This window comes from Oncorhynchus mykiss, chromosome 4, assembly GCF_013265735.2.
Source record: "Oncorhynchus mykiss isolate Arlee chromosome 4, USDA_OmykA_1.1, whole genome shotgun sequence".
In the NCBI taxonomy this organism is placed as follows: Eukaryota; Metazoa; Chordata; class Actinopteri; order Salmoniformes; family Salmonidae; genus Oncorhynchus; species Oncorhynchus mykiss.
This window is the reverse complement of record NC_048568.1, coordinates 1,319,438-1,347,223: the sequence shown is the minus strand read 5'-3', so window position 1 is coordinate 1,347,223 and position 27,786 is coordinate 1,319,438. Positions and strand designations below refer to the sequence as shown.

Below are 27,786 nucleotides of genomic sequence, written 5' to 3'. Positions count from 1 at the left end.
CTGGTGTAGAAACACATTTTCCATGAATTTACTAATACAAAAAATATCACTGCATGTGAATGGCAGGCTGTTGAAGCTAGATTAGTGCAATGCTTTTCACTGAGAGTGAGGGTGCATAGTGGTGCATCACCACTATTGTATCTGCAATGTCGCAACAGGTTTTTTTTGTTCTGGGTCAAGCAGACATGTAGCTGCCATCAGGAGAGAAACTTTAAATGTAATGTGTCAAGTTTCAATTGTAGTAACATTGTAAATAACACATACTTTTGCCATATATTTTGAATGGTTTATTTAAGCAATAAGTCATGAGGGGTTGTGGTATATGGCTAATATACCACGGCTAAGGGTTGTTCTTAGATACAGCCCTTAGCCCTGGTATATTGGCCATATACCCCAACCCCCGAGGTGCCTTTTTGCTATTATAAACTGGTTACCAACGTAATTAGAGCAGTAAAAATAAATGTTTTGTCATACCTGTGGTATACGATCTGATGTACCACAGCTGTCAGCCAATCAGCATTCAGGGCTCGAACCACCCAGTTTATAATGCCAAATTATGTATTATTTGTGTTGCACCAGATGAGAAACATGTTATAAAGAAGTGAAGAAACTCAGAAGGATCACAGTTTAATTCTTATTTTGGTAGCAATGAGGTGTGTGGGAAATGCAGCAGAAAACACAACCTCCCTACCAACAAAAGGCGCTACATAGCAATACAGAACAATAACGTGCTTACAGTATTTTACACATGGAATCAAATCAGGTAAAGATAATATCAGAATATATTATATGCTACAATACTGTGCATTTCAATTCATCATATTGGACTATGTGGACAATTAGACTACCTCTCTGCAATGGATTATTTTCCAGATATCCTATGGCATTTGGGGTGTGATTCTGGTGGTCATTCGACTTGTTGGCGGCAATGTTAGAGACGCAAGAAAAAATCATGTGACTTGTGGTTTGAATTCCACACTGGCTAATCTAATTTTGTGCTTATTCCCTCTCCCCCATCCATCTCCATTACAATATATAATATGAGTGCACATATCAAGTATATATCCACCATATGGATATGAATAAATACAATAACTGCCAGAACATAAAATCACTGTACAAACTCACAATACAGCTCCAAGATTCTCGGGCAGTATAGAAATATATTTGACATAAATTGCACAATACAGCTGTTAAACACAAACTGTGGTCCATACATTATGCAGACAGAGACTATGAAGGCTAGTAGTTGGCTAGTTGCTAACTGGCACAGGGACTCCTCTGAACTCGGTGGATCTGAGGAGTGGGTCAGAGGATTCTTCTTTCTTTGCTTCCAGCCACCAAGTCGTCATTTCACCTTTTCCCTTTACAAACAAAGAGCAGTATCGTTGATACAAAGAAATGGAGGCTAAACTTGTAGGTCATACACCATCCAAAAGCAGCATACTGTATGTCTGACATGTCTGACAGCCTATCAAGACCAATGACTGTTGTTTTGCTTTTTCTCTCTCCTGAGAAAGGGGCTGTATTTGGGGAGCATGTGTGTGTCCTTGTAAATACTAAATGAGGGCCATTAGGGTTAGTAAGGGACAAGCACAAAGCAGCTGAGGCCGCTCCCTAATGGAGACATGCAGTCTTTCAATGAGTATGAACGTTGGGCCCCATCCCATGGGATACACTTGCCCCCCACCCCCCCTCTCTGTCCACCCTCTACTAACTCCCTCCCTCCCTTCAAATCAAAGGTCTTCGTGACTGCATGAATACCAGCCCATGAGACGGAGGGGGTGAATATAATACATTTTTGTTTTTGGCAAGATTTCTACAGCAACCACCATGGCCAAGTCAAAAAATTTCCTTAACATAGCACACTCTTAGCACATCACTTTTTTTTAACCGACAGTAGCAGTTCACAGAACAGACAGATAATACTATATTGTAAATTTGCTAATTAGGAGAAGTCTTAAATTAGGTCAAACTAGTAGTGTGAGAAGGTGATATGACAACACTATTGTTGGATACAGTTTGTATTTCATAGGCCGTCTTGCATATGGCCACTGTCTTTCCCAAACAACGACCATAGGAGTTGTCAAAAACATATTTTTTTGGCAAAGACAATGACCAGGAGTTGACAAGACAGCACAAACAGATCTGGGACCAGGCTAGATTTTCTCCTCATTAACCCTTGGCAACTGTATCCTTATCGATACTACTGAGTGGGAAATGGCTGATTATCTTACCTTCACGTTTAGTGATCCTCGGCAGATCAGAGTGTAACCTCCCAGTGTGTTTAGCAGGTCAGCAGTGGCTCCACTGACCTGGATCTTCATAGCTATGGACAGAATCACACATTGTTTTATACTAGCTGGATTATAAATGACAATCTACAAAAGGCAAATACAGTGTTAGAAAAGTAACATTGTACAACAAGTAATTCAGTACTACAAAAGTAATGCTGTGCATCCTGCCCTATCACATGAGAAATAATATATTTTCATGTAGTAGCCTAAAAGCCACTGTTTCACGTTTTAAAATCACTGCCGCACGAGGGTCACTGTTTTCTACCCTCATTGTCTTTTTTTGCTTGGTTCCGAGGATTATAAGAGCTCAGTGAGGAGAACGGCTCTCTCTCGTGATGTAACCCATCTGCATGGTGCTGAAGAGCACAGACAGAGAAAATTCAGCTTGGCATAAAGGCAGAGGGGCTAAATCGGTGCCCCACCAATGGCAACCTCAGCTGCCACCCAGCCCATGAACAATATGCTCAACCTTAGCCAGGCTGAGTGGTCTGTAGAGTCAGTTGGCCTGTTAAAGACCCTGAATCAGATAAAGAATCTGAATATTTCACTGTTACTTTGGCCTACAAACTGCACTCTCACAGAGTTTAAATTTATATACTCAAGGGTTGTATTTGATCTTTGAGTACCTTCGCTTGTTGATTCCATCCGCGATGCTGTGTTCACTGTATCACCGAATAGGCAATACCGTGGCATTTTGGTTCCCACGACACCAGCAACTACGGGTCCTGTGGGGATGTATTTGTATTTGATTTATTATGGATCCCCATTAGCTGCTGCCAAGGCAAAAAACATTACAATACATTCATAACAGATTTCACATCATATTAACCGTGTGCCCTCAGGCCCCTACTCTACTACCACATATCTATAACACAAAATTAATGTGCACATGTGTGTATAGTGCGTATGTTGTATTTTTATCTGTTTTTTTCAAATATTATTTTACTGCTTGCATGAGTTACTTGATGTGGAATAGTGCGTATGTTGTATTTTTATCTGTTTTTTTTCAAATATTATTTTACTGCTTGCATGAGTTACTTGATGTGGAATAGAGTTCCATGTAGTTATGGCTCTATGTAGTACTGTGCGCCTCCCATAGTCTGTTCTGGACTTGGGGACTGTGAAGAGACCTCTCGTGGGGTATGCATTGGTGTCCGAGCTTTGTGCCAGTAGTTCAAACAGACAGCTCGGTGCTTTCAACATGAAAATACCTCTCACAAATACAAGTAGGATTTAAACATGGGAAAACACACATTTTTTTATTTCAGATTGAATACATAGCACAAAATAAATGTACATTCTGTTAGCAAAACTGCCTAACATTTCAACAAGGGCAGACCAGATGCAATTGAGTTAGATATTTTGACCATTATTACCAATTATTACAATTATTCCACTCAAACAGTGAGACATCACAAGGTTTGTATTCAGTAGGCACAACCGTGTGCCCTAATGAACATAGCCCAGTTGGACTTGTTTACCTGAGTGTATGCCAGCTCGTATCCTCAACTGCGTGGTGGGTTTGTGTGGGATTTTAAAGGCATGGCAAACATTGACCAGACCCAGAGCCATGCTGGCGATCTCCCCCGCATGGTTTATGCCATTCTCATTGGGAACACCAGAGACCACCATGTCTGGAGGGGCAGACACATTTAGATCAATCTTGATAACAATGCCCAAACACACACACATGAATGGGTGGACAGACTAACTAACTAACAGACAGAAGTATGGACAGATTGATGGAGACAGACAGGCAGTCACAAACAGATGGATCGAAGCAGTGACAGATTCTTTGCCATCATACTTACAAGCGTCTCCTATAGTCTCCACCTTGTAGACATCATAATTATCAATGATGTCATCAAACGTGGTGTAGAGCTGATTTAGAAAGTCCACCACCTGGTGAGGAGTGCTTGAGCCAGAGAGCTCTGTGAAACCCACAATGTCACTGCCAACAAGGAGAAAGAAATGTTACTCATCTCTAAATCTTTAACTTGAAAAGGTAGACAGTGGCAGCTGGGAGGGAATCTGCATAGAACTTTCTTAATGTTTAAATAAAAACCGAATTCAACACCTCCATAGGACACAATACATAAACTAATGTGGATGTACCACAATACTGCACTCTCTTATGACTAGATCCAAGAGATTTTCCAGATCACGTGACCTGATTAGGAAAAACTCTTGGCCCTACAAATGACACCTGCCTGAAGTAGACTGTGGCATTGGAGTAGCTCTGAGCCTCTGCTGTGCGACCCTGACGAAGGTCATCGGCCACCGGCTTTGGTAACATACCTGGAGACAAGAAGTAACTTAAGATTCAAAATATTTTCCTGCCTTTCAAACTGTTTCATTCAGGAATTTTGTTGAATGTAGATATGCTGGTCATTGGTGTAACCAATGGCTTTGTATTCAAATAACTCTTTCTCTTCAAAACGTTAAAAAAAAGCAACATCCAAATGTATTTTGGGAGCATTTATGTTGTCATTGTGGTACCTTCTACTTCTTTACCACTAGATGACAGTGGAGGCAACACCACACTAAATGACCAAAAGTATGTGGACGCCTGCTCGTCAAACATCTCATTACAAAATCATGGGCATTAACATGGAGTTGGTTCGCTTTTGCGCTATAAAAGACTCCACTCTTCTGGGAAGGCTTTCCACTAGATGTTGGAACATTGCTGTGGGGATTAGCTTCCATTCAGCCCCGAGCATTAGTGAGGTCAGGCACTGATGTTGGGCGATTAGGTCTGTCTCGCAGTCGGTGTTCCAATTCATCCCAAAGGTGTTTGATGGGGTTGAAGTCAGGACTGTGCAGAGCAGACCATTTCTTCCACACCGATCTCGACAAACCATTTCTGTATGGACCTCGCTTTGTATATTGTCATACTAGCCCGAACCATGAAAACAGACCCAGACCAATATTCCTCATCCACCAGACTTTACAGTTGGCACTATGCATTGGGGCAGGTAGCGTTCCCCTTGCCATCCGCCAAACCCAGATTCGTTTGTCAGACTGCCAGATGGTGAAGCGTGATTCATCACTTCAGAGAACGGGTTTCCTCTGCTCTAGAGTCCAATGGCGGTGAACTTTACACCACTCCAGCTGATGCTTGGCATTGTGCATGGTGATCTTAAGCTTGTGTGTGGTGCTGTAGTTGCATCCAGAGGCAGTTTGGTACTCGGTGGTGAGTGTTGCAACTGAGGACAGACGATTTTTACGCGATACGCACTTTAGCCCTAAAGCGGTCACATTCTGTGAGATTGTGTGGCCTACCACTTTGAGTCTGAGCTGTTGTTTGTCCTAGAAGTTTCTACTTCACAATACCAGCACTTAAAGTTGACCGGGGCAGCTCTAGCAGGGCAGAAATTTGACCAACTGACTTGTTGGAAAGGTAGCATCCTATGACGGTGCCACGTTGAAAATCTCTGAGCTCTTCAGTAAGGCCATTCTACTGTCATTGTTTGTCTATGGAGTATGCTCAATTCTATACACCCTTTAGCAACAGGTGTGTCTAAAATAGCAGAATACACTAATTTAAATGGGTGTCCACATACTTTTGTATATATAGTGTAAGAAGCCATATCGTGGACCATTTGTGGTTTCATGTACTTACTGTATAGCAAACAGTCTGTCTTTTGTTTCTCTTGGAGAAGATCCTGTGTTCTCTCAGCTACAATGGCCTCTAAATGCTTACTGTACTTTTCCATCTAGAATTGTAACAGACATCATGTTATGCAGTGTACATATAAGAAAATATACTGTATGTTGCTAATTATGAAAGCAGTTCCAGAGATCCATACACAACAGATCTCCATTTTGATCTAAAGTCCAAATTATTTTATATTACAGATTTGTGATATTCATGACATGTATTGTGATAAACATAATAATCAGTCTGCTGATTTTCTTTCTCCAAATATGTAACATTTTGATTTAAAGCTTCAGTAAGGGCTCTATTCAATCTGTATGGAGGAAGGTCAGCTTTACAGCGTGATATAAATTTAAAGGAAATGTTTCCACGTTAACGGAGACTGCATTCACGGTAAATGCTGCATAAGTCGGCTCAATCGGAAATTACTTTTACATTTCTATCACACATTCAGTAACGCTTCAGCAATGCAGATTGACTAGAGCCATAAATTAGAATTTTGTCCACAAATGTACCAACGTTTCTGTTATATGTTAATAAAACGGGTGGGTCCAATCCTGAATGCTGGTTAAAATCGCATTCCAGACAGTGTCTATTCCACAAGTTGCTACCGGCTAAATCTATGATGTTAAAATGCCCGTTTACTTTGTTCCATCTGACTGCGCAATCCACTCTCATCATCCCAGCTAGGCCAGTTATAAACTTGATCTCCACTATAAAAAGCATCTAGACATTATCTACATTTCTTTTAGACTAACATTTAGTTTCAACAGTGGAGATTTGTATAAACCTTGCTGTCTCCAACATTTGCAACATTGTTTCAATAATCAAATTCGATCTCCAGCTGTCCCATTGCAATGAACGAGTCGGGACGAAACAAACAGATAGACAGCGTTTCTCAGTAAGTCTAAATCTTTAATCAGCTGGCATCATTTTTATGGATATATACAAAGAAACGTAATTTGAAAAAAGGTCAAACGAAATGAACTGCAGCAACTGTAGTTTGCAGTCTTTCCAGCGTCAATTTGAAGTGATTGTGTTAGCTGTGGTGTTGGCTAACTCCTCTGAACAAGTGTCCTGACGAGTGAGCACATTTTCTATGCCAGGTGAAATCGCGCCTCATTAGCTTATTGTTATGTATGTATCCAATTAAATGTCACTAGAAAACAGTTAAACAAATGCAAATTAAGCTACTTTTCTGTTATTCTGGCTGTACTTTTTAGCCATAGTTGGCCAGCTAGCAAGCAAGGGATAAGAACATTGCTAGCCAGTATGAAAATGGAACATTTAGAATGAACGACTGGGTCCATAGATACTGAACAACACCAGCCGGCTTGGGTAGCAACACTAGAATTGTGTCTGGACTATATCTGGTGGAAGGATGAAATAATATGAATAAATTAATCAAAATAACGTTTTTAATGAAAATATGTCAATCATTATTTGAATATGTTGGTAACCCGTTGTAAAAAAGTGATAATGCCCTCGAAGCCCGTGTTTGGAGGATATATTGGCACGGTTTGACCTCGACTTCGTCTCAGGCCTAACATTGCCCATGCCAATATATCCTCCAAACACCGGCTTAGAGGGCATTATCACTTAAAAATGATTTATGATTAGTGAATGCCTAATGTAGTTATTTTCTTAGATAGGCCTACTTCTCCCGATTAGCTGAAATCGTATTTTTCAAAGCCATTTTAGCTGTTACGCTAAACCAGGGGAGAACCAGGGGAGAATGACTGCCCCCCTCATTCAATCCACGAATTTCAAGGCGGACCGGGGTACTTCAAGCATTGTTTGCAGAAAACAGGATCCCCCATTATAGTGAAGGAGAAAAGGGCAATCTAGAAAGAAAAGGAGTTCACATGTACAGTATGTGGTAGGGATTAACCATGGCCAGGAAATGAAAAGGAAAGGAAGTTAGGAAAGCAAGCTGCTTCGGGTCTGTACCTGGATGCATCTCCAGGGAGGCCCCGGCTAAAGCCAGTGTGAGAAACTTGCTAGCAAGTGTTTGTGCTATGAAACTAAATAAATACTGCACTCTGACCCACAAAACTTGTTTGCTAGATTAAGGACTGTGTATTAAGAAAAAGTAAGGAAAGTGAACTTCAAATCAATATGTAGTTTTATTGAGATTTGCAGCTGTTGGTAAGTAATGAATTTGTTAGCTACTGAAATAACTTACTCATCCTTTAAGTGGCCAAATGTTATATCATAGCATTACCAGATTCATCATCATGTCCACAGGGCTGACTTTGTGTGGGTTCATTTTATCCAGCATCTTCTTCACCTGCTCAAAAGTTGGCCTCAATGTGACATTTTGAGACCAGCACTTCTTGATCAGCTGTTGAAGTATTAGAGTAGAGATACAAAAAAAAAAAATAGCATCTTTGGCACATTTACAGTACAACTAAAGGATTTTACTTTACAAAACTTGAATGGTGACATACATAACATGAACAAAGGTAAAAAAATATTTGGGTGTAAAATTCTCCTTAAAGTGCTTAAATGAATAGATCTGAATCATTGGACAAAGTATATTAAATAATAAGCCACGGCAAATGTCAGTGGATTTTGTCACAGACCTCACAGTAATCTCCCCGGTCAGGACAATCAGTATCCGCTTTCCCAGCTTTCAGTTCAGGCAGGGAAGGACGCCACATGATATCCAACTTCACGCCCTCTGTTTGGTCCTGTCGGAGAGGTGTTCGTAGAAAAAAATGTTAAACAAAAACCTAAGCGTGCCTGGTCAAAGGTCATTATCATTAGTATTATCTTTGTATCATACTTACTGAAAGGAGGTCAGAGCGAGTGGCAATCTCAACTAAGATGATAGAGTAGCTGGGGAGGAGAAGACAGAAACCATTGAACACATCTAATAACACCAGATCATACAGATGGTATCACCATATCCCAGATTTTTCATGCATGCTCTTTTATAGCCTACATGTCTGACTCAATTTAGCATAGCATAAAACTACTGACATATAGTAAATCACTTTGGATGAAAAACTTGCAGGTACTGTTGTGCTGATTTAAACAACATGTCCATGGTCTAGTATTTAAGTCATTACCATACCAGCATAATAATATTACATACAGTAAATACAATTGTTATCACCAGGGTCGGGCTTAATTCCATTTCAACTGTAAATTCACGAAGTCAAATTTGAATTTCCCGCATTACTTTTCAACTGACTGAATTGAAATGGAATTAGTCCCAAACATGGTTATCCCCATGGTGCAACTATATAATAGCTGTCGCAGTTGGGCTACAGTACCTGTAAATGTCAGCAGCCGGAGTGACATTAGAGCTGCTTCCCAGGAGGACCTCAGGGGCATAGTATATACGGTAGGTATCCTCACAGTGGAACCCATTACTGACTACCTCAAAGTCATCCTTTCTGTAGGCTGTCAGGCCATAGTCTGGAACAACACAGGATAAATTCAATTTTCAAATGTTTTCTTTTGCTTTTTTACTGGTCCTGTGTACTCACTAATATAAACCAAACATAATATGCTACAATACAATAACATTTTAATTGTCCTTTGTGAAATAAATGTTGCCTTTTCTTTCTTATGTTGTTCCAAATCTCTGAAGTTTATATACACCTTAGCCAAATGAATTTGAACTCAGTTTTTCACAATTCCTGACAATTAATCCTAGTAATAATTCGTTGTCTTAGGTCAGTTAGGATCACCACTTTATTTTAAGAATGTGAAATGTCAGAATAATAGTAGAGAAAATGATTTATTTCAGCATTTCTTTCTTTCATCACATTCCCAGTGGGTCAGAAGTTTACATACACTCAATTAGTATTTGGTAGCATTGCCTTTAAATTGTTTAACTTGGGTCAAACATTTCGGGTAGCCTTTCTCAAGCTTCTCACAATAAGTTGGGTGAATTTTGCCCAATTCCTCCTGACAGGTGTCACGTTCTGACCTCTATTTCTGTTGTTTTGTATTTATTTAGTATGGTCAGGGCGTGAGTTGGGTGGGCAGTCTATGTTTGTTTTTCTGTGTTTTGGGGCATTTCTATGTTTTCGGCCTAGTATGGTTCTCAATCAGAGGCAGGTGTCATTAGTTGTCTCTGATTGAGAATCATACTTAGGTAGCCTGGGTTTCACTGTGTGTTGGTGGGTGATTGTTCCTGTCACTGTGTTTGTTGTCACAGGATAGGACTGTTTTGCGTTTTCACATTTCTTGTTTTTTGTTAGTTTGTTCATGTGTAGTGATTTATTAAAACATGAATAACCACCACGCTGCGCTTTGGTCCGCTTCTCTTCCTCCTACAGACGAATGCCCTTACAGAATCACCCACCTACCAAGGACCAAGCGGCGTGGTAAACAGAGGCGGCAGCAACAGCAGCAGCAGGAGAAGCGACTGGTGCAGCAGGAGCAACAGCAGCAGCAGCAAAAGCAGCAGCAGGAGGAGCAACAGCAGCAGCAGCAAAATCAGCAGTGGGAGAGGCTGCACTACTTGGAGAGATGGACTTGGGAGGAGATTCTAGACGGGAAAGGACCCTGGGCAAAGCCAGGAGAATATTGCCGCCCCAAGGCCGAGCTGGAGGCAGCAAAAGCAGAGAGGCGGCATTATGAGGAACTAGCACGGCAGAGCGGATGGAAGCCCGAGAGTCACCCCCAAAAATTTCTTGGGGGGGGGGCACAGGGGGAGTGTGGCAGAGTCAGGAGTCAGACCTGAGCCAACTCTCCCCGTTTATCGTGAGGAGCCAAGGAGGAGCTCAGAACCAGAGCTGGTGTTGGAGGTGAGCGAAGCAGAGACTGTGAAGGAGTTAATGGGGAAATTGGAGGAGAGTGATATGAGGGACTTGCTGGTTTGGTGCATGAGGCACGACATTCGCCCGACGGAGCGTGTCAGGGATTTAATGGCACCGGGGTCAGCTCTCCATACTCATCCTGAGGTGCGTGCGAGGGGTCTGGTGAAGACTGTGCCAGCCTCACGCACCAGGCCTCCTGTGCATCTCCCTAGCCTTGCACGTCCTGTGCCATCTCAGCACTACAGTGCTCCTAGCAGTGCTAACTGTGGCGGGCGTGGTGCTGGTCAGGCACCGTGTTATGCAGTTGTGCGCACGGTGTCCCCAGTACGCGTGCTTAGCCCGGTGCGCTACATCCCAGCTCCCCACATCTGCCGGGCTAGGGTGAAGATCCAGCCAGGGCGGTTAGTGCCAGCCCTGCTCTCAAGATCTCCAGTACGCCTTCACGGCCCGGTCTATCCGTCACCACCTCCACACCCCAGCCCTCCGGTAGTAGCTCCCCGCACAAGGCTTCCTGTGCGTGTCCTCGGCCCAGTACCACCAGTGCCAGCACCACGCATCAGGCCTACAGTGCGCCTCGCCTGTCCAGCACTGCCGGAGCCTCCCGCCTGTCCGGCGCCATCGGAGCTTCCCGTCTGCCCAGCGCCATCTGAGCTTCCCGTCTGCCCAGCGCCGCCAGCGCCGCCCGTCTGCCCAGCGCCGCCAGCGCCGCCCGTCTGCCCAGCGCCGCCAGCGCCGCCCGTCTGCCCAGCGCCGCCAGCGCCGCCCGTCTGCCCAGCGCCGCCAGCGCCGCCCGTCTGCCCAGCGCCGCCAGCGCCGCCCGTCTGCCCAGCGCCGCCAGCGCCGCCCGTCTGCCCAACGCCGCCAGTGCCGCCCGTCTGCCCAGCGCCGCCAGTGCCGCCCGTCTGCCCAGCGCCGCCAGTGCCGCCCGTCTGCCCAGCGCCGCCCGTCTGCCCAGCGCCGCCAGTGCCGCCCGTCTGCCCAGCGCCGCTAGTGCCGCCCGTCTGCCAGGAGCCGCCAATGCCGCCCGTCAGCCAGGAGCCGCCAGTGCCGCCCGTCAGCCAGGGGCCGCCAGTGCCGCCAGTCAGCCAGGGGCCGCCAGTGCCGCCAGTCAGCCAGGGGCCGCCAGTGCCGCCAGTAAGCCAGGGGCCGCCAGTAAGCTAGGGGCCGCCAGTGCCGCCAGTCAGCCAGGGGCCGCCAGTAAGTCAGGGGCCGCCAGTGCCGTCAGTCAGCCAGGGGCCGCCCGAGCAGCTGCCCCTCTGTCCAGAGCAGCTGTCGCCCCTCTGTCCCAAGCTGCTGCCGCCCCTCTGTCCCGAGCAGCTGCCCCTCTGTCCCGAGCAGCTGCCCCTCTGTCCCGAGCAGCTGCCGCCCCTCTGTCCCGAGCAGCTATCGCCCCTCTGTCCCGAGCAGCTATCGCCCCTCTGTCCCGAGCAGCTATCGCCCCTCTGTCCCGAGCTGCTATCGCCCCTCTGTCCCGAGCAGCTGCCCCTCTGTCCCGAGCAGTTGTCCCTCTGTCCCGAGCAGCTGCTTCACCTCTGTCCCGAGCTGCCCCTCTGTCCCGAGCAGCCCCTCTGTCCAGTGGGGTCATTGAGAGGGGTGGCCATGGTGAGTAAGCCAGGGAGGCGGACAATAAGGCGGACTAAGACAATGGTGAAGTGGGGTCCGCGTCCCGCGCCAGAGCCGCCACCGCGGACAGACGCCCACCCAGACCCTCCCCTATAGGTCAAGGTTTTGCGGCCGGAGTCCGCACCTTTGGGGGGGGGTACTGTCACGTTCTGACCTCTATTTCTGTTGTTTTGTATTTATTTAGTATGGTCAGGGCGTGAGTTGGGTGGGCAGTCTATGTTTGTTTTTCTGTGTTTTGGGGCATTTCTATGTTTTCGGCCTAGTATGGTTCTCAATCAGAGGCAGGTGTCATTAGTTGTCTCTGATTGAGAATCATACTTAGGTAGCCTGGGTTTCACTGTGTGTTGGTGGGTGATTGTTCCTGTCACTGTGTTTGTTGTCACAGGATAGGACTGTTTTGCGTTTTCACATTTCTTGTTTTTTGTTAGTTTGTTCATGTGTAGTGATTTATTAAAACATGAATAACCACCACGCTGCGCTTTGGTCCGCTTCTCTTCCTCCTACAGACAAATGCCCTTACAACAGGGCTGGTGTAACTGAGTCAGGTTTGTAGCCTCCTTGCTCGCACATGCTTTTTCAGTTCTGCCAACACATTTTCTATAGGACTGAGGTCAGGGCTTTGTGATGGCCACTCCAATACCTTGACTTTGTTGTCCTTAAGCCATTTTGTCACAACTTTGGAAGTATGCTTGTGGTCATTGTCCATTTGGAAGACCTATTTGAGACCAAGCTTTAACTTCCTGACTGATGTCTTGAGATGTTGCTTCAATATATCCACATAATTTTGCTCTCTCATGATGCCATCTATTTTGTGAAGTTCACCAGTCCCTCCTGCAACAAAGCAGCCCCACAACATGATGCTGCCACTCCCGTGTTTCACGGTTGGGATGTTCTTCTTTGGCTTGCAAGCCTCCCCCTTTTTCCTCAAAACATAACCATGGTCATTATGGCCAAACAGTTCTATTTTTGTTTCATCAGACCTGAGACCAGACATTTCTCCAAAAAGTATGATCTTTGTCCCCATGTGCAGTTGCAAACCGTAGTCTGGCTTTTTTATGGCGGTTTTGGAGAAGTGGCTTCTTCCTTGCTGAGCGGCCTTTCAGGTTATGTCGATATAGGACTCGTTTTACTGTTGATACAGATACTTTTTTTTACCTGTTTCCTCCAGCATCTTCACAAGGTCCTTTGCTGTGTTTCTGGGATTGATTTTCACTTTTCGCACCAAAGTGCGTTCATCTCTAGGAGACAGAACGCGTCTCCTTCCTGAGTGGTATGATGCCTGTGTGGTCTCATGGTGTTTATACTTGCATACTATTGTTTGTACAGATGAACATGGTACCTTCAGGCATTTGGAAATTGCTCCCAAGGATAAACCAGACTACAATTTTATTCTGAGGTCTTGGCTGATTTCTTTAGATTTTTCCAGGCACTAAGTTTGAAGGCAGGCCTTGAAATACATCCACAGGTACACCTCCAGTTGACTCAAATGATGTCAATTAGCCTATTTTCTGGAATTTTCCAAGCTGTTTAAAGGCACAGTCAACTTAGTGTATGTAAACTTCTGACCCACTGGAATTGTTATACAGTGAATAATAAGTGAAGTAATCTGTCTGTAAACAATTGTTGGGAAAATTACTTGTGTCATGCACAAAGTAGATGTCCTAACCGACTTGCCAAAACTATAGTTTGTCAACAAGAAATTTGTGGAGTGGTTGAAAAACAAGTTTTAATGACTCCAACCTAAGTGTATGTAAACTTCCGACTTCAATTGTATATACTCACACGAGAGGCTTGAAACAACATAGTGTCAGCTGCAGAGGAGTTCCTCTGGAGCAGGTTAGGGGTTAAGTGCCTTGCTCAAGGACACAACAGTAGAAGCATGTTGAGATATGGTGCCTGCCTACACACTCCTACAGAGGGAAGTCTTAATTGTATCACCTGAGATTTTGCAAACCCAGCGGTCGTCAATGACGCAATTCCTTGAGTGAAGTCTGCCATGAAACATCTTGTGTTGGTGGAGATAAGCCATTCCACGGGCTATGTCAGTAGCAAAGGACAACCTGTGTGCCAGCATAAATTAAGAACACAAAGAACATAAATGAAGAACACACAAAAAAAATAGTTATATTACTTCACGGTCCCGACACATATTGAGCCTAGTTCTAGACTAAGAAGCATGTTTAATGGAAATGCATTTAGTGCAGGACTAGGTTAATGTCCAGGAAACCGCCCTACACAGTGCAGTATTCTCTCTTCAGACAGATGGTAGAAAAAGCTGATGTCTTGACATTCACCTGAACCCCCAGTTGATTGGCACATCCTCATTCAGGAGGACATCAGCCAGGCTTCCTTTGGGGCAGTACTCAGTGATGATACTGACGTAGGGGACCTCAATGGAACCACCAATAAACTTGGAGAGATTTGGGTGATCCAGTTCCCTAAGGAAAAGCAATGCCATATCTAGAAATGAACTAGTGGTGCAAATGTGTCATATCCAATCAGACCGGACGTCAACAACAAATCAACATCCAATTTTAGTTGACGTTGAGTTGTCAACGAAGGTGAATTTATTTGAAATAAACCAAACCTTGAAATCACCCTGCCGTTGATATGTTGTTGAAATCTAGGTTGAAATTAGACAAAAACTGTACGTTCAACATTGAATTGTGATGTTAAGAGAATGTTGACATAGAAACGGGATTGACATGAAAACACCGGATTTTCATCAGTCTTTATTCCTTATGAAAAATATTAATAACCATCCACAAATGGAGCCAAAGAGGGCGCTTTTGGTCATTGACTGCAGGAAAGGTCTACATAGGATTATGTGTTTACGTGCTGCTGTGCGTTTTGTTGCCAAACTTACTTTGCTACCTGACAACTTCACGTTTTGTACTTTTTAATTACCTTTTATATTTTTTGTTTTTCCCTCACTCAACTTTTTTTCATTCAACCTTTTCACTCCAGACGTTTTATGTGGACATGGTTCGTCAGGACTTCCAACAGCCGAAGCTAGGTAGTAACATTAACATGATGCCTTCTAATTGCAGTCGCTGTACTCATAATATACAGGAGAATGATCGCCTTACGGCAAGGATAGCTGTGCTGCAAGCCCAGCTTCAGACGCAATCGTTAGGTAAGGGTAATTTCAGTTTAGAAAAGGATGAAACAGCGTCTGTGCCACCAGTAAGTGCAGATGGTAACGTTAGAAGTATAAATCCCCTCGCACGGTCAGACAACTTTCTCATGGCTTCTGGAGGGAAATGCTGTAGGAATGCTCAACCGGTGTCACTCATTCAGCCGACAGAAACTTTCAACCGGTTTTCCCCTTTAAGCAGCAAGTTGGAGTCAGAGGCCGAGCCTTCTCTGGTCTCTACTCCTGCAATACATACCTAAACTTACGCTACGGTCACAAGACGCAGGCCTCATAATTGTCCCTAGAATTTCTAAGCAAACAGCTGGAGGCAGGGCTTTCTCCTATAGAGCCTAATTTTTATGGAATGGTCTGCCTACCCATGTGACAGACGCAGACTCAGTCTCAACCTTTAAGTCTTTACTGAAGACTCATCTCTTCAGTAGGTCATATGACTGAGTGTAGTCTGGCCCAGGAGTGTGAAGGTGAACGGAAAGGCTCTGGAGCAACTAACTGCTTTTGCTGTCTCTGCATGGCCGGTTCCCCTCTCTCCACTGGGATTCTCTGCCTCTAACCCTATTACAGGGGCTGAGTCACTGGCTTTCCGGTGCTCTTCCATGCCGTCCATAGGAGGGGTGCGTCACTTGAGTGGGTTGAGTCGCTGACGTGGTCTTCCTGTCTGGGTTGGCGCCAGATTTGATTTTAATTCAAAATGCTTTTGCCTGATGGGATACTACTATGTGACTTTTATCAGATCTTCAGTAAGTGATGAAAATGTTGCATGAGATCAATCAAAATATATACTCTAGGTAATTGTGTCTGTGTATGGGGTTTTAGGAGTACACACGTTGTACTCACCTCACTTCTTTCACCTCCCTCCTGATAGTTTTGGAGAGGGTGAAGTGTTTATTCTGGATGTGTTTCACTGCTACAGTCCTTCCATCACTAACCAATAGAAAATAATGACTTTTTTTTAGTTATCAAGAAAAACAGCAAACTTACTACACGTTGACAGATGCAAAGCAACAGGTGTTAAAATAAACATGTTCCTCATACAATAATTGTCTGAGAATATAGTTGACGACTGATAGGTGCACATTGGATAAGTGCATGTACTCCGTTTAAGTGCATTGCAGTGCACTAGTTCTGAATCAAATACATTATTATCAATAGCCGTGAATATCTCTGCATGCTCCACTTTACAGCTGTCCCAGGCCGCAGTACTTTCCCCCTTCAACTGTGTAATAAATACCATGCCTTAGACATGTGTTATGCAGTACAGTGTTAAGGTAAGACGTCTTACTAAATGGCAGGTTGGATGAAGCTCTGTTTAAAGGTGGTGTTGACCACAGTGCAGACAGTCACGTCTGTAGTTCGGCTCACACTGGAGTTACTCTTCACCGGCTGGAGACTGGTCGTACTGCAGAAACCCATGTAACACACTTTACCTGCGTATGCCAAAAAAAGGAAACTATTAGGTATAGAAATGTATGTAAAAGACTCCATTCCCCGGATGGCAATTTGTGTGCAGCATTGAAGAAAACATGTTTGGATGCGTGACATGCTCTTTTACATTAATTAATTTGCTATATTGTGCGAGATATGTTAAAGAAACAAAAAAATAATCCTACAAATTACAATTGTGAATGCTACAAATTACCATCCCTGGACAATAAAACCAGTGGCAAGAAAAAGTATGTGAACTCTTTGGAATTATCTGGATTTCTGCATAAATTGGTCATAAAATAGATCTGATCTTCATCTAAGTCACAACAACAGACAAACACAGTGTGCTTAAACTTAATAACACACAAATGATTGTATTTTTCTTGTCTATATTGAAAACATAATTTCAACATTCACAGTGTAGGTTGGAAAAAGTATGTACCCCTAGGCTAATGACTTCTCCAGAAGCTAATTGGAGTCAGGAGTCAGCTAACCTGGAGTACAGACATTGAGACGAGATTGGAGATGTTGGTTAGAGCTGCCCTGCCCTATAAAAAACACTCACAAAATTAGAGTTTGTAATTCACAAGAAGCATTGCCTGATGTGAACCATGCCTCGAACAAAAGAGATCTCAGAAGACCCAAGATTAAGAATTGTTGACTTGCATAAAGCTGGAAAGGGTTACAAAAGTATCTCAAATCAAATCAAATCGAATTTTATTTGTCACATACACATGGTTAGCAGATGTTAGTGCGAGTGTAGCGAAATGCTTGTGCTTCTAGTTCCGACAATGCAGTAATAACCAACAAGTAATCTAGCTAACAATTCCAAAACTACTACCTTATAGACACAAGTGTAAGGGGATAAAGAATATGTACATAAAGATATATGAATGAGTGATGGTACAGAGCGGCATAGGCAAGATACAGTAGATGGTATTGAGTGCAGTATATACATATGAGATGAGTATGTAAACAAAGTGGCATAGTTAAAGTGGCTAGTGATACATGTATTACATAAGGATGCAGTAGATGATATAGAGTACAGTATATACATATACATATGAGATGAGTAATGTAGGGAACATTATATTAGGTAGCATTGTTTAAAGTGGCTAGTGATATATTTTACATCATTTCCCATCAATTCCCATTATTGAAGTGGCTGGAGTTGAGTCAGTGTGTTGGCAGCAGCCACTCAATGTTAGTGGTGGCTGTTTAACAATCTGATGGCCTTGAGATAGAAGCTGTTTTTCAGTCTCTCGGTCCCAGCTTTGATGCACCTGTACTGACCTCGCCTTCTGGATGATAGCGGGGTGAACAGGCAGTGGCTCGGGTGGTAGCTGTCCTTGATGATCTTTATGGCCTTCCTGTTACATCGGGTGGTGTAGGTGTCCTGGAGGGCAGGTAGTTTGCCCCGGGTGATGCGTTGTGCAGACCTCACTACCCTCTGGAGAGCCTTACGGTTGTGGGCGGAGCAGTTGCCGTACCAGGCGGTGATACAGCCCGACAGGATGCTCTCGATTGTGCATCTGTAGAAGTTTGTGAGTGCTTTTGGTGATAAGCCGAATTTCTTCAGCCTCCTGAGGTTGAAGAGGCGCTGCTGCGCCTTCTTCACGATGCTGTCTGTGTGGGTGGACCAATTCAGTTTGTCTGTGATGTGTACGCCGAGGAACTTAAAACTTACTACCCTCTCCACTACTGTTCCATCGATGTGGATAGGGGGGTGTTCCCTCTGCTGTTTCCTGAAGTCCACAATCATCTCCTTAGTTTTGTTGACGTTGAGTGTGAGGTTATTTTCCTGACACCACAGGCCCTCACCTCCTCCCTGTAGGCCGTCTCGTCGTTGTTGGTAATCAAGCCTACCACTGTTGTGTCGTCCGCAAACTTGATGATTGAGTTGGAGGCGTGCGTGGCCACGTAGTCGTGGGTGAACAGGGAGTACAGGAGAGGGCTCAGAACGCACCCTTGTGGGGCCCCAGTGTTGAGGATCAGCAGGGTGGAGATGTTGTTGCCTACCCTCACCACCTGGGGGCGGCCCGTCAGGAAGTCCAGTACCCAGTTGCACAGGGCGGGGTCGAGACCCAGGGTCTCGAGCTTGATGACGAGCTTGGAGGGCACTATGGTGTTAAATGCCGAGCTGTAGTCGATGAACAGCATTCTCACATAGGTATTCCTCTTGTCCAGATGGGTTAGGGCAGTGTGCAGTGTGGTTGAGATTGCATCGTCTGTGGACCTATTTGGGCGGTAAGCAAATTGGAGTGGGTCTAGGGTGTCAGGTAGGGTGGAGGTGATATGGTCCTAGACTAGTCTCTCAAAGCACTTCATGATGACGGAAGTGAGTGCTACGGGGCGGTAGTCATTTAGCTCAGTTACCTTAGCTTTCTTGGGAACAGGAACAATGGTGGCCCTCTTGAAGCATGTGGGAACAACAGACTGGGATAGGGATTGATTGAATATGTCCGTAAACACACCAGCCAGCTGGTCTGCGCATGCTCTGAGGGCGCGGCTGGGGATGTCGTCTGGGCCTGCAGCCTTGCGAGGGTTGACACGTTTAAATGTTTTCCTCACGTCGGCTGCAGTGAAGGAGAGTCCGCATGTTTTAGTTGCGGGCAGTGTCAGTGGCACTGTATTGTCCTCAAAGCGGGCAAAAAAGTTATTTAGTCTGCCTGGGAGCAAGACATCCTGGTCCGTGACGTTGCTGGTTCTCATTTTGTAATCCGTGATTGACTGTAGACCCTGCCACATACCTCTTGTGTCTGAGCCGTTGAATTGAGATTCTACCTTGTCTCTATACTGACGCTTAGCTTGTTTGATTGCCTTGCGGATGGATTAGTTACACTGTTTGTATTCGGTCATGTTTCCAGTCACCTTGCCCTGATTAAAAGCAGTGGTTCGCGCTTTCAGTTTCACGCGAATGCTGCCATCAATCCACGGTTTCTGGTTTGGGAATGTTTTAATCGTTGCTATGGGAACGACATCTTCAACGCACGTTCTAACAAACTCGCTCACCGAATCAGCGTATTCGTCAATGTTGTCGTCTGACACAATACGGAACATATCCCAGTCCACGTGACGGAAGCAGTCTTGGAGTGTGGAATCAGATTGGTCGGACCAGCGTTGAACAGACCTCAGCGCGGGAGCTTCTTGTTTTAGTTTCTGTCTGTAGGCAGGGATCAACAAAATGGAGTCGTGGTCAGCTTTTCCGAAAGGAGGGCGGGGCAGGGCCTTATATGCGTCGCGGATGTTGGAATAGCAATGATCCAAGGTTTTTCCCGCCCTGGTTGCGCAATCGATATGCTGATAAAATTTAGGGAGTCTTGTTTTCAGATTAGCCTTGTTAAAATCCCCAGCTACAATGAATGCAGCTTCCGGATATATGGATTCCAGTTTGCAAAGAGTCAAATAAAGTTCGTTCAGAGCCATCGATGTGTCTGCTTGGGGGGGAATATACACGGCTGTGATTATAATCAAAGAGAATTCCCTTGGTAGATAATGCGGTCTACATTTGATTGTGAGGAATTCTAAATCAGGTGAACAGAAGGACTTGAGTTCCTGTATGTTGTTTTGGCCACACCACATCACGTTAACCATAAAGCATACGCCCCCGCCCCTCTTCTTACCAGAAAGATGTTTGTTTCTGTCGGCGCGATGCGTGGAGAAACCCGCTGGCTGCACCGCCTCCAATAGCGTCTCTCCAGTGAGCCATGTTTCCGTGAAGCAAAGAACGTTACAGTCTCTGATGTCCCTCTGGAATGCTACCCTTGCTCGGATTTCATCAACCTTGTTGCCAAGAGACTGGACATTGGCAAGGAGAATGCTAGGGAGTGGTGCTCGATGTGCCCGTCTCCGGAGTCTGACCAGAAGACCACTTCGTTTTCCCCTTTTTCGAAGTCGTTTTTTGTGGTCGCTGGCTGGGATCCATTCCGTTGTCCTGGGTGAAAGGCAGAACACAGGGTCCGCTTCGCGAAAGTCATATTCTTGGTCGTACTGATGGTGAGTTGACGCTGCTCTTATGTTCAGTAGTTCTTCTCGACTGTATGTAATGAAACCTAAGATGACCTGGGGTACCAATGTAAGAAATAACACGTAAAAAAACTAAAAACTGCATAGTTTCCTAGGAACGCGAAGCGAGGCGGCCATCTCTGTCAGCGCCGGAGGCTCTCTAAAAGCCTTGATGTTCACCAGTCCATGGTAAGACAAATTGTCTATAAATTGAGAAAGTTCAGCACTGTTGCTACTCTCCCTAGGAGTGGCCGTCATGCAAAGATGACTGCAAGAGCACAGCGCAGAATACTTCATGAGGTTAAGAAGAATCCTAGAGTGTCAGCTAAAGACTTACAGAAATCTCTGGAACGTGTTAACATCTCTGTTGACGAGTCTACGACACGTAAAACACTAAGCAAGATTGGTGTTCATGGGAGGACACAACAAAAGAAGCCACTGCTGTCCAAAAAACAAACATTGCTGCACGTCTCAAGTTCGCAAAAGAGCACCTGGATGTTCCACAGCTTTACTGGCAAAATATTCTGTGGACAGGTGAAACTAAAGTTGAGTTGTTTGGAAGAAACATACAACACTATGTGTGGGGGAAAAAAAGGCACAAAAATGAAAAATGAATTCCCAAGAGTTTATCAATACATGTTGCAGGAGAATGTAAGGCTATCTGTCCGGCAATTGAAGCTCAACAGGAGTTGGGTGATGCAACAGGACAACGGCCCAAAACACTGCTTCAACAGAAGAAAATACGCCTTCTGGAGTGGCCCAGTTAGAGTCCTGACCTCAACCCGATTGAGATGCTGTGGCATGACCTCAATAAAGCAGTCCATACCAGACCTCCCAAGAATATTGCTGAACTGAAACAGTTTTGTAAAGAAGAATGGTCCAAAATTCCTCCTGACCGTTGTACAGGTCTGATCCGCAACTACAGAAAATGTTTGATTGAGATTATTGCTGCCAAAGGAGGGTCAACCAGTTATTAAATCCAAGGGTTCACATACTTTTCCACCCTGCTCTGTGAATGTTTACATGTTGTGTTCAATAAAGATATGAAAACATAGAATTGTTTGTGTGTTATTAGTTTAAGCAGATTGTGTTTGTCTATTGTTGTGACCTAGATCAGATTACATTTTATGACCAATTTCTGCAGAAGTCCAGATAATTCCAAAGGGTTCACATACTTTTTCTTGCCACTGTATGTATTGAACTGCATTGCATAAGCAAGCAAGCAAGCAAAAGAGTTAACCTGTTTGCTTTTTTCACTTATTTTCTCTTTTATAAATCTCAGATGACATCTCATCTTACCAAACATTATATTTTTATAGTTGATAATCCAACTTTCGTCCCAAAACATCTTCTGTTTCTGGTACTGGAACCACTATAGAGAAAGAGAGAAGACATCTATCAAAAACATCTGCATTGGATGAGAATGATTTGCCTGGTCATGGCCAAACTCTGAAGTGAGTTTGTTTTGTGCCTGGTCTGGATGCAAGAGAATATAAAAAAAGTAGTATTGTTTGGTGTATATGTTTTGTTTGGTGCCTCACCACCATGGTTAAGATGAAGCCACCGAAGAAGAGTGTGACGGGCAGTCCGATGGCCACCTTGATGGTGATGGACATGGGGCAGGCACCACAGTCCGCCGGGCACGTGAGACAGTTCTCCTCCAGCTCGCAGACGTCATCCCCACACACTGAGATACACACAGATGCACACACACACACACACACACGCACACACACACACACACACACACACACACACACACACACACACACACACACACACACACACACACACACACACACACACACACACACACACACACACACACACACACACACACACACACACACACACACACACACACACACAGATGCACACTCACACACAAAATCCCATGTAACTATTATGGCACAAGAGTGCCTTGAAATAACTACTGGGAACCTGGGAAACCAGCTGGCTCATCAATAACATTAGCGTGTCAATCTCAGCACCAAGAAGAAAAGATTACCACTACGACCCAGGCTAGAGTTTAACACTTCTGTGCAGCAACAACATCCTAATGTCTGTATTTTTCCGCAACAAATAAAGAACACAGTTTGATGCTCACCACAGGGGTGAGCCTTGAGTAGCAATAGAAGTTTTGCATAATAACAAATTGATACACTACTGGTGTTAGCAGCACACTGACCTTGAGCACTGACAACCAGCACCTTGGACTCCAGAGCTGCATGCATATGTCCAATTTTGATATGTGCAATGACTGAGGTCACTCCTACATGAATCAGAACCACCTGGATGGGACCGTGATTAAAAACTCAATTGTCAGATAGCTCCCAAAGCACATAAAGACAACATGAGCACTATTGTTTACTAGTACCCTTAACACAGTATCGTGCCCATACTGGCTTGGATATTTCTTTTCACATTGTCCTTTTCCGCCCAATTCCAAAAACAATGGTGGATGCTTAGCCAGGCCAGAGCAGTACAGCTTGGTTTGGTTCAGCTCAGTTCGGCTCAGTTGTGTGAATAGCCCTTACATTTACTTTGCAGTGGTAGGTACCTTTGATGTCCAGAACTTCTTGCTCATCTTTCCTGCTTTGGACACGGTGTGTGTCACAATCTTCCCGTCATCAGGGATCCACGGGCCACAAATACCGCCGTGCCTCTATGGGGGCGACATGATTGGGTTAGCATCATAATCAAAACCAATCTAAATCCTTCAATCTTCTGCAATGTTATACCATTGTACTCAACAAACAGTGATTAGTAGGTGGGGGAGAGAGAATGAGGGCTAACAAGCAGAGATTGACAGTTTTTTGACAACTTCTGACAATTTTTAAATTTGTTTTACTCTGGGCTGAACTACACTCCAATGGATTTTGTAACAAGGTACTTTTGAGAGCTGTCATTTGTATTTTCAAAATACTTGTGTATACCATTTTTATTTTGGATCACGATTTTTTGGCTCTCCTTCACACTACATTGGTATCAGAAGTCACACTATTGTGTGAAAGAGTGTCTGTTAAATTAACTAAATGTAAATGTACATGGTACATGGTAAATGGTATGTTTATTTTCACACATACTGTACATTTAGCAGACATTCTTATCCAGAGTGACTTACAGTCATGTCACAGTCAAAGCAAGTAAAAGGTTTCTGTAACTGTTACTGAGAATGTTGTTGCTGTACGGGCCGGCTATTTGCAAATGTATTTATTTATTTTAAAATGCAAAATACATGTATTTTAATGAAATACATTTCAAAATACAAGTATTTTGTAGTTTATTTAGATGCATTGATCTTCAATGTATTTTGTAATTCTTTACCATCCCTGCTAACAAAACATTCAGGCCTCTGATGAGACATACTTGATGCCCTTAGGTCCTTTGCACACAAATCAAATGTTTTAATGTCAGCAGCAAGATAATGGGCTGGCCTCAGGCCTCAGTGTATCTGTAAGGCTCTCAGCTGCCCATGTAAAATAGGGCAGCTTTTCCTCACACACAAAAGCAATTCGAAGGGACTCCAAATGCTACTGTTGCTACCATTATCTTTTTTGTATGCCTCTAGCCCAAAAAGTTCCTTAAAGTCAACCCCTATAGCCCCCACCCTGGCCACTTGAGTAGACCTAAAAGTATTGAATACAATAATAGAATAGCATTATTGTCCATTTGGTTAGACCAGAAATGTATCTTCTGTCTATTTCCCGACAACTTCATACATACACATGTTGAGAGCTATGCCCCTGGATAGGTGTTATAATATGATACATACCATTCAATCAGAAGCCAAAGTGGAGGCACAATATTACTATTGCTCACACTTATCTAATCCTCTTACATCTATCAAGTAGCCTAGCCTGCATCTGTCTTCCCCCTCAGTGTACTTTCATCAGACTGGCAGCGACCCAATACAGACAGGGAAGCCGAGGATCATGTTCATTAAGCCATGAAAAAGAAAACATTTTAAAACGTTCTGAAATTGAAAACAAAAATGAACATTTCTTATTAGACAAGTCCATTTAGTCTCTCCCTGTTTCAGTCCGTTTTCTTACGTTTAGTGCCCAATGAACACAACCCAGATTTTTAGGGTGACAGTACTGACCATGAGAGCCAGAGGGCAGGAGTGAATGTTGGCATGGTAAATGCAACAGTTGATCTCGTTGGCGCTGTTCCAATTTGCGGGACAGTCGTGCTTGTCACAGAACCTTTTGGCTTCGGAGGCGTTGCTGGAGAGTGGTGGGTAGATAGACAGATAGATCTTTACACTCTGTTTAAACAGCAATTATGTACAGTATCTAAAGGCATCCAGATATGAGGCTAAAGTAAAACACAGGAGATTCACGGGTAATATATTTAAAAGGCCCTATAGGATATACTTGGTTACCTCAACAACTTTTTACACAAATGTTGACTGAGTAAATTACATCTTTTCACTAGATTGCGAAGATATGCCTCAAACATTTGCATTATAGATTGGACTTTTCAGTGTACACAGTAGATGGCAATCTACTAGATTGGATGCACAGTAGATCTACTGTGTACACTGTAAGGTTCAATCTATAAAGTAAATGTTTGAGTATCTTTCTCTGCATTCCCATTCCCAGTACATTTGTAATCTTCCTCATGTTGTGGTCATTTCAATCCATTTCAAATGTACGGACGGATAGGCAGATAGGTTTGGCAGGGAGTGAATTATAGACATTGGCTTACCTGAACTGGAATATTTTGTTTTTGACTGCATACTCGTAGAAGTCGTCTGATGCCGTGATGGTGTAGGTGACATTGAACTCCTCCCCGTCCGTCACTTTCTCCGGTGGCCGCAGCACCCACGACATCTCCAGCCCTGGACACACACACACAGACAGACAGACAGACAGACAGACAGACAGACAGACAGACAGACAGACAGACAGACAGGCAGGCAGGCAGGCAGGCAGACAGGCAGGCAGGCAGGCAGGCAGGCAGGCAGGCAGGCAGGCAGGCAGGCAGGCAGGCAGACAGACAGACAGACACAGCCAGACAGACAGACAGACAGAAAGACAGGCAGACAGGCAGGCAGGCAGGCAGGCAGGCAGACAGACAGACAGACAGACAGACAGACAGACAGACAGACAGACAGACAGACAGACAGACAGACAGACAGACAGACAGACAGACAGACAGACAGACAGACAGACAGAGACACACTGTTGAGGAAGGACTTTGTGTGTATTCTCCAAGATAAGGAATCCACTGACACCAGAAATCATCAAAGCAATATTTCTGCACTTTCTGACCATCAACTTATTAGCACTACAACAACAGCCCGCCTTCCCTCCTTTAAGTCAATTCCACACAATGAATGGGGTTGGACTTACCTCCACAGTTGATCATGTTGTAATCATTAGGGCTATCTAATGGCCAACAGTCATACTCGGTGTTATCCAGATCATGCCAGCAATCGACAACCTACGTGCAACAGATTAATCCATCAAAAAGCTTAAACAAAGTATAGTATATAAAGTAAATAAATAAAACAATAAAATAAAAAGTAACATTTTTGGCCCACCATCGGATTTAATGTGACCTCACATGTGCGCTCAGACTCAACACTAGCCTGTTTGGTAATCTGTTGGCAAAATCAAAATTCAAAGAAAAGCAGTGAATTCATAATAAAATGCTATTTAGGTAAGTGAGGCAGCACTCACTGAGAAAATCACCCTCTGATGTAATTACCCCATATAACAAACAGTCACCACAGATAGAGAACATCAGAGCAGGTGACAAATGTACTGACTAAGGATATTAAAGAAAATGTACCTTACAAATCTTAACCAGACTCTTAACCAGACATATGCTGAGCAGCCCTGTTTGCAGACAGACACTTCTAGCCAGAGTGCAATCTACATTTGCCCGGTGAAATGACGCAGGTCATGTCTGCAGCCACAAGTGTTTCTGACACGATAACAAAAGCAAGGGTGTTCCCTCAACAATAATGAGCATATTATTTTTGTGAACAAAATCCAAATGACATTCGCCATGGTGTGGACGTCTGTATGCACTAAGATGCTCAGACTATGGAACAGCTACATTGAGATAAATTCAATCACACCAAACGTACCTCCAACACTCCTCTGGTCATAGATATGGTGGCACTGCCACCTAGTCACAGGCACCATCACAACAGCTTGGTTACCTGCACATACAATGTACACTCTACAGACAACATCCACAGTTTGTGTTGTGCACTTACCAAGAAGAGGGATAGGTATAGGGCTATCCATAAAGCCATGAGGTCTGTTTCTGTGAATGGCAAGCTCCAGAATGACCGACCAACTATGTGTGTGAGCGAGTGAGTGTGTATGAGTGTGTGTGTGTGTGAGAGAGAGTGTGGGAGCATGTGTGTGTGTGTGTGTGTGCCCAGATTGCCCTCTACTCTCAACGGAGGTACTGAAGCCCCCTTAATTGTTCAATCAGTAAAAATAGTCTCTCCAATCAGAGATTGGGGATTGGCTCTCTGGAGCTGTGGCTCACCTTCACCTAACCTTCACCAACACCAACAGGAAACAACCAACAGAACCAAGTATTTGGGCATGAAGTTGCCCCTCTCTTTTTTAAGCCTCCATTGAGTTTAAAAAAACAAATTGATTGTTATTGTTGTGTATGTAGTCTGTGAAACGAGTATGTAGTGGTGTTACATTTAACAGTCTCTGAGTTAAATGTACACAAGTTAATTTGCTGTGTACCTTTCACACACAACTGTTTCCTGGAATATCATATCAAGTGTAAGTATCTACTGTACATGGACAATGGACCATTTCCGAGAGCAAAAAAAATAGCAAAAAGGTAGAAACTGGCCCATTG

At 44.1% G+C, this 27,786-nt stretch overlaps 1 protein-coding gene across 1 annotated transcript; it reads right to left on the bottom strand.

Annotated features, from left to right (window-relative positions):
• Window positions 1-611: 611 nt before the first annotated feature.
• On the bottom strand, window positions 612-27,414 carry LOC110521960 (atrial natriuretic peptide receptor 2). The gene is made up of 23 exons (XM_036975477.1): window positions 27,176-27,414; window positions 26,301-26,391; window positions 25,654-25,786; window positions 25,046-25,169; window positions 23,501-23,605; window positions 23,129-23,231; window positions 22,482-22,627; window positions 22,240-22,312; window positions 16,793-16,937; window positions 16,348-16,434; window positions 14,651-14,794; window positions 14,295-14,416; window positions 9,237-9,381; window positions 8,748-8,796; window positions 8,541-8,648; window positions 8,180-8,299; window positions 5,920-6,013; window positions 4,508-4,595; window positions 4,109-4,248; window positions 3,779-3,931; window positions 2,924-3,022; window positions 2,238-2,329; window positions 612-1,364 (listed from the first exon to the last, which is right to left on the bottom strand). The coding sequence occupies exons 1-23, from the start codon at window positions 27,320-27,322 to the stop codon at window positions 1,254-1,256; spliced, it is 2,619 nt and encodes an 872-aa protein (XP_036831372.1). The 5' UTR covers window positions 27,323-27,414; the 3' UTR covers window positions 612-1,253.
• Window positions 27,415-27,786: the final 372 nt, after the last annotated feature.